Source organism: Colossoma macropomum, unplaced genomic scaffold, assembly GCF_904425465.1.
Source record: "Colossoma macropomum unplaced genomic scaffold, Colossoma_macropomum, whole genome shotgun sequence".
NCBI lineage: Eukaryota > Metazoa > Chordata > Actinopteri > Characiformes > Serrasalmidae > Colossoma > Colossoma macropomum.
In genome coordinates this window covers 10,028,446-10,035,690 of record NW_023494784.1, presented here as the reverse complement: position 1 = coordinate 10,035,690, position 7,245 = coordinate 10,028,446, and the positions used below count along the sequence as shown (strand labels likewise).

Genomic DNA, 7,245 nt, shown 5'->3' with positions numbered 1-7,245 from the left:
GATTTGATGATTGTTGGTGGTGATAGGAACCAGGGGTCCCAATATCTACAATACAAATATAACCATTTTATTTACTATCCAAAACCACCATGAACAGATATTAAAAAAAACAAAATTTCTCAAGATTATCATAAAACAGTGTCTCAGACATCAGGCAGCACATTCAAAGCCATTTCATGTTATAACTTTCTGTGAGGGAGCTTTAGAGGTGGACGTCTGTTTCCCATCACCACCGCTGTGTACAATTCAAACCACTCTGAATGACTTTGTTCATCTTAACCATTGAATTATGCAGAATTTCGGAAAAATCCCTTTTAGCATAAACGAGTGTATATAAGTGTATTCAACTGCACAACACAATTAATTATCAAAAATCATGTTTATTTAAATTGATATGGCCTTAGGGATGTTTTATCAAACTCCTGCTCTTCAGTCCAACGCACCAACTGCATAATAAAATGTCTGTGAGGTAGTGCAGGTTCTAGTGGCAGCTACAGCTCATCATGCTCGTAGACATTATACTCCTTTACTGACAAAGTCCCGTCTTCGTCTTTGTCGTTCCTACGGAACACATCGGTGACGACGTCTTGAAAGTAGGACTCTTCTTTCTGCACCTTTAACTTCGCCGCTTCCATCTTCAAGTGCTGATACACCTACAAGTCAACAACAAGAGGGCACAGGCGTTATGCACAGCGAGGCCGCGAAAGGGTGATGAATAATGGTTTGATATGACCTTTCATATACGATCTAAATTACCTCTTCTTTCGTCAGACTACGGTCATTGTTGATGTCCATTTCTTTAAAAGCTTCAATGCTGCGTGGTCCTCGTCTTACATGCAGAAGCTCCACCTCAAAGATCACAGTTGCATTGGGTGGCACAGGATCTGTGACATTAGATAAAAACAGATGTGATGAGTCAACATTTGGAGTTTAAAAAGTGTAATGAGGGAAAAATCATTCGTTATCAGCAAGTTTACTGAAATAAAGATTTACGTATTTCTCATTTTCACCAGACATTGATTAAAAGGGGAATTCTTTGCATGCTTAAGTTGTTAAGATACAGTTCTTTTGAATGTTACAAATAAATCTAGGTCTCTATGCAGCCTAGGCAGCTTCATCACAATCAATAATGCTTTGTTTATTGAAGTCAGTAAATCTATTTATTTTTCTTATACAGAGATGTTGCTACTGTTAAAGAGAGCTGCACTGACTTTTCAAATTTAGAGTGGTTTGATGTGAAATGCTCCATTCAGGACAAACTTGCAGAGTCAGAACTGTTCACAGTGGTGGTGATATGAATAAGACAATGTTATTACATTAATTGGTTATGAATACATTATCTGATGCCTGAGACATAGTTTTGAGAAGGTTTTGGCCTAAAATATTTTTTAAATCCATTAAAGGCAGATTAACGCAGTGTCATACAACAAAATATTTTTTTCTGCATTTTCCACTATTTTCCCATTACCAACATTACATATGTTCAACCATCTTTTCCACACTTTTCCTCCTGGGAGGCGCTATAGATCCATAAAAACCAAGACAACCCGCTTTAAGAAAAGCTTTTTTCCTACTGCTGTAAGGTTACTAAACTCTGAGTAGTGTAAATATAAATCTGACTGTAAGATTTCCAGCCTTTGTAAGAATGCACACATTACTGTGTAATTTTTCATGATTCTCCTATGTCACATCTTGTATACCATGTATTATATTGTATATTGTTTACTGTACATGTACTATATTGTGTGTTTGTGTGTATTGTGCTACAACAGAGTTGAATTACATCTTATTGCACCGGATACAGTTACCACCGACATGTTGTGAGGCAATAAAACGAGTCAAGTCATATAAAAACTCAGAAGACACGTGTAAGTTCACTGGTGGTTTTGGATAGTAAATAGTGTTATATTTGTGTTGTAGAAATTGAGACCCCTGGTTCCTATCAGCACCACTGTAAAGAAATCAGTCTGTAAGTTTCTTTACAATTAACATTGTTGATTCACTTCAAACCACTCTAAATGACTTCGTTTACATTCTCAACTACTGACTCAAGCACAGAATTTTGAAAAACTGGTGAAATTATTTATTAAATCATGCCTGGATTGAATGAATTAGTCACAGAGAAACAAGCACAAACAGCTCCCACTTTTGATTAAGAGACAGCAGTCCAGTTTAATTCGGGCTGGTGTGTAGGCTAATTATAGGGTATGAAAGAGATAGTTACATGCACAATTTTGGATTTGAAAGAAAGTATTTTTCACAAAAGTCTGAGCATTAAAGGCAAAGCAAGGCAAGTTTATTTATATAGCACGTTTCATAAACAGGTCAATCAAAGTGCTTTACAAATGAGAAAATACAGTCATTTCAAAAGTAAAGGAGAACAGAAATTTAAAACATGATTAAAACAGTTTTTAAAAGTGAAAATAACAACATTAAAAATCTAAATAAAAATTAAATTAGAATAATTACAAATCTAATAGAAAATTAAATTAAGATTAAGTGCCATAGTGTTGTAGAGCTGAAATCTGCTTAAATGGAAACATTTTGAAAGTATTTAGATTTTAAAAGTATTTAGCTTTGGGGCTCTTCTAACACTGTCTGTCAACTGGTTACATTTAAGAGCAGCATAGCAGCTAAACGCTGCTTCTCCATGTTTAATCTTCACCTTCAGCAGGACTAACTGAGTAGTTCCTAATGATCTGAGAGTTCTGCTCGACTCACATCGCTGCAGCAGATCAGATAAATATGCTGCTCCTGCACCATTGAGTGATTTACAGACCAGTAATAGTGCCTTAAAGTCTATTCTGTAACAGACTGGTAGCCAGTGTAAGGATTTGGGGGTGATGTGTTCCCTTCTTTTACTCCTGGTGAGACTCTGGCTGCTGCATTCTGAAATTTTTCAGTTTTTGATATAATTTGAAAATGCCTGTTGCCCATTGTGTGTAAAGGTCATGAAGAATGGACCAAAGGAAAAATTACTTGGAAAAAAGTCTGGTTCCATTGATTTGCATTAAAAGTAAAGTATGTTTTTTCCCTCTCCTGTAAAATTACCATTTTGGAGATATGAGGTTTTGTTCAGACAGCAGCGATATTCTGCGGCCATAACTGAATGTAGCAATAACAGGCAGCAGAGCAGTGCTGTTAAAATCCACTATACTGTAAAGTAAAAGTTCCTACTGCTGCTACTCAAATCATGGCTTATGTTACTTACGTTTCCCCTGTTCTCCAAAGGCAAGCGAGGGTGGAACTGTGATTTTTCGCTTCTCGCCAGGACACATGTCTTTCAGCCCCAAGTCCAGACCTTTTATCACATCCCCAACACCCAGAACAAACCAGTGGGGGTCACCACTTTTAGCAGAACGACTGGAAAGGAGAGGGGAGAGGTGGGTTGTGGAAAAAAGGAAAAAAAAAAGTGACATAAAACAACTTTTAAACAAAAAAGAGACAAAGACCAGAGGCCTCATTTATAAAAGGCTATCGAATTTCATTCTAAATCTTCTTTTTATGTTACTATTTAAGCAAAAGCCTTTCTGACAGTACCATTTTCAAAAAGGTTCTATAGGTAGAACCATTACTACACATTCTCCATCAGTCTAAAGAACCACTGCACCATGCAAAGAACCATTTCTTTGAGTGCTCATGGTTCATTGTCTTTACTAAAGAACCCTTGGAGATCTTTTTAAAGAGTGTATATAAACTTTTATAACTTTTTAACCTATAATCAAATCTAATCGAATGCTTTTCAAATGAGGCCCATGTGTTTAACTCAGTGGTGTCTGAAAGATTTCATCAGTAATGGCTGAACTACACTAAATACACTCACATCCATTCACAGACCCACTGATTATGATCAGTACGTTAATGTGCTGTTGGGCGTTTGCAGACTTTACCTGCAGTAGAACTGAGAGCCGTCCTTGGCGAGGTACCCATCGTAGTGCGCGTTCAGCAGGTCGCCCTTTCTGGCTTTTTGAGTGCAGTTTTCTGGCAAATATAGCACCTCGATTTTCACCTCATCGTTTGATTCACTTGCGTCAACGAAATCGAGGAAGAAGCTGGAGATCTGAAGGTACAGAATGAAGCAAATGATGGACCGCTCAGACATCTTTGCGCGACTGTCTGCGTGGCACAAACTCTCCGAGCTGGCTGACACCGCCTTCTTCCGGAACACCCCAAGAGTTTCTCCCACCCAGCGATGGACCGAGTCGTGAAGCGGTTCGTATGAATCGATTCTTTCCCCGATTGGACTCGCAAGTCCCAGCCAGGGGTAGGCCTACTGTAGTTTTAAAACATTCATTCGTTTTTATTTTTGCTTAGTTTTATTTTGTTTTTTTTACTACAGTAGTTTCAGTTATTTTTAAGGACATGTTAACAGATTCAGTTGTGTTTTTATTTCCTTGAAAGTAATAGTTATAGTTTAGTTTTTATTTAAAATTTTAAATTAAGAAAATGATTAATTGTTTTATTTTATTTTATTTTTGCCTGGAACCAAATTCCTTGTGTGTCAACACACTTGGCCAAGAAATCTGATTTTGATTCTGATTGTGATTATTTTCTGTTTTAATTTTAGTGTTTCGTATTATGATGAATGCTGTGATAGCAGGTAATTGATAAGTATAGAATAAAATTAATACAGTAGTAGACTGAGCTCGGCTCGGCTCCAGCTTTTCTTAAAGACCAAACACAGAAACACACTTCTGAACTCTTATTCACGCACTGAAAAAACAAAAAACTAAGAATTTATTCTCAGTAATTCTCTTGTGTTTTAGTTGGTTTTGCAGTGGAACTACAACTGAATCAAGTTTGTAGAAGTGTTTAGATGTATAAACTATCAAAAAGTCAAATTACATATTTCACAATTTAAACCTCATTTAACATTGCAGCATAAAACATCACATTGTAAAATATCTTTGGCTGAGCTTGGGTAGTTATTCAAAAAAGTGGTCTATTACAAATGAATAGTCAATTCTCACAACATTAATTATAATTTATGATTTAATTATAAATGTATCTTAATTTCTTAGTTACATGAGGGAAAAAGCAACATTTCAGTTATTGAAAGATAATTTGAAAGGAAGGAAGGTGTGTCCATTGTGTCCAACAGCTTCATCACATTGTGGCTAGACTGGCTGCTATGATGGTAATATTAGTGTTTTCGCTTTTTAAGATCCTCAAACTTGGTGGAATCATTTGAAAACCTGGTCTAGTCTATGTTTTTAATATTATTTATTATTGTTGAAAATTTCACTCAGTAAACATACATTAGTATGTTAGTCAATGTGATTCAACTGTGAGGTAACGTGAATGACTGACTCTGAGCCAGCCTGCTAATCTGAGGTAACATTAATGGGTGATCCTGAGCTAGCCATTCACTGCTAACCCCAGCCATTCACTGTGAGCTAATGTGAAGTAACCAGAGAACTTGTAGAGAGGAGAGTTATCACTCTGCAATGTCTCCCGGTTTTCTCAACGCTAGAGGGCGCTCTCGAGTGAGTCCAAAATGAATGGGTTGATATGGAGCATTTGAGTAAAATCATAGTTTATAAATGCTTAAACATTTTTTATGTAAAATAATACATTCATTTCCCAAACACAGAACAGCGTAAAACATTTTAACACCACTGTTATATTTTTAAGAGCTTTTAAACTCGATTTATAGGAGTTTAAAACGGCGCCTCATGTATGTTTATAACGTCTGTGAGCGCAAACAGCCAATGAGCTGCTCCGCTCGCCAACCAGTCAGCACTCTGTAGCAGTAATGTCAGCGTCCTGCTGCCCAAAACCCGTTTGCTGTAGAAAAAAAAGGAAACATACAGGTAAGATTTCTTTGCTTTTTTAGTGAAATACATCCTTCTACTTTCTAAAATTAAAGTAAAGTTCTGGGCGAGAGATTAGAAACTATTTTAACTTTTCATTTTTAGCCGTTGAGCTCCATTTACTCCCATTCATTGAGGACTCACTCGCAGACGCCCTCTGCTGTTTAGCCGTCCCGAGCTAACCTGCTAAACTCAGCCATTCACCGTGAGGTAGTGTGAGGTAGCATCAATGACTGATACCGAGCTAGCCAACCTGCTAACCTCAGCCATTCACCGTGAGGTAGTGTGAGGTAGCATTAATGACTGATACCGAGCTAGCCAGCCTGCTAACCTCAGCCATTCACCGTGAGGTAGTGTGAGGTAGCATTAATGACTGATACCGAGCTAGCCAGCCTGCTAACCTCAGCCATTCACTGTGAGGTTATGTGAGGTAGCATTAATGACTGATACCGAGTTAGCCAACCTGCTAACCTCAGCCATTCACTGTAAGTTAATTAGATATGAGAATGAATTGACACTGGATGTTTTTGACATTCTAGCTAACTAGACCACAACACATAAAAACTGTTGCAAGTGTAGCCTGACAAGTGGCAAGTTTTGCCTTGCCTGTAAGCTAATGTGAGGTAACCTTAATGACTGATTCTGCGCTAGCCAGCCTGCTAAACTCAGACATTCATTGCAAGCTAATATAAAGGTAACACTGACAACTGAGACCAAGCTAGCCAGCCTGTTAAACTCAGCCATTCACTGTAAGCTAATTAGATATAAGAATGAATTGACGCTGGATGTTTTTGACATTCTAGCTAACTAACGTTAGACCACAACACATAAAAACAAAGTAGTATTTCTGTTGCAAGAGTAGTCTAACAAGTGGCAAGTTTTGCCTTGCCTGTAAACTAATGTGAGGTAACCTTAATGACTGATTCTGAGCTAGCCAGCCTGGTAAACTCAGCCATTTACTGCAAGCTAATGTGAGGTAATGTTAATGACTGATACCAAGCTAGCCAGTGTGCTAAATTCAGCCATTTACTGTAAGTTAATGTGAAGTAGCTTTAATGATTGATACCAGGCTAGCCAGCCTGCTAAAGTCAGCCATTCACAGCAAACTAATTCGATATGAGAATTAACTGACACTGGATGTTTTTGACATCCTAGCTAACTAGACCACAACACATAAAAACTGTTGCAAGTGTAGCCTGACAAGTGGCAAGTTTTGCCTTGCCTGTAAGCTAATGTGAGGTAACCTTAATGATTGATACCAAGCTAGCCAGCCTGCTAAATTCAGCCATTCACTGCGAGCAAATGCAAGGTAATGTTAATGACTGACACTGAGTTATTCTGCTAAATTCAGACATTTATTGCAAGCTAATATAAAGATAACACTGACAACTGATACCAAGCTAGTCAGCCTGCTAAACTAAGCCATTCACTG

At 37.6% G+C, this 7,245-nt stretch overlaps 1 protein-coding gene across 1 annotated transcript; it reads right to left on the bottom strand.

Annotated features, from left to right (window-relative positions):
- Positions 1 to 360: 360 nt before the first annotated feature.
- Positions 361 to 4,162, bottom strand: fkbp7 (FKBP prolyl isomerase 7). Its single transcript, XM_036573304.1, has 4 exons — positions 3,891 to 4,162; positions 3,212 to 3,363; positions 757 to 884; positions 361 to 653 (listed from the first exon to the last, which is right to left on the bottom strand). The coding sequence occupies exons 1-4, from the start codon at positions 4,100 to 4,102 to the stop codon at positions 492 to 494; spliced, it is 654 nt and encodes a 217-aa protein (XP_036429197.1). The 5' UTR covers positions 4,103 to 4,162; the 3' UTR covers positions 361 to 491.
- Positions 4,163 to 7,245: the final 3,083 nt, after the last annotated feature.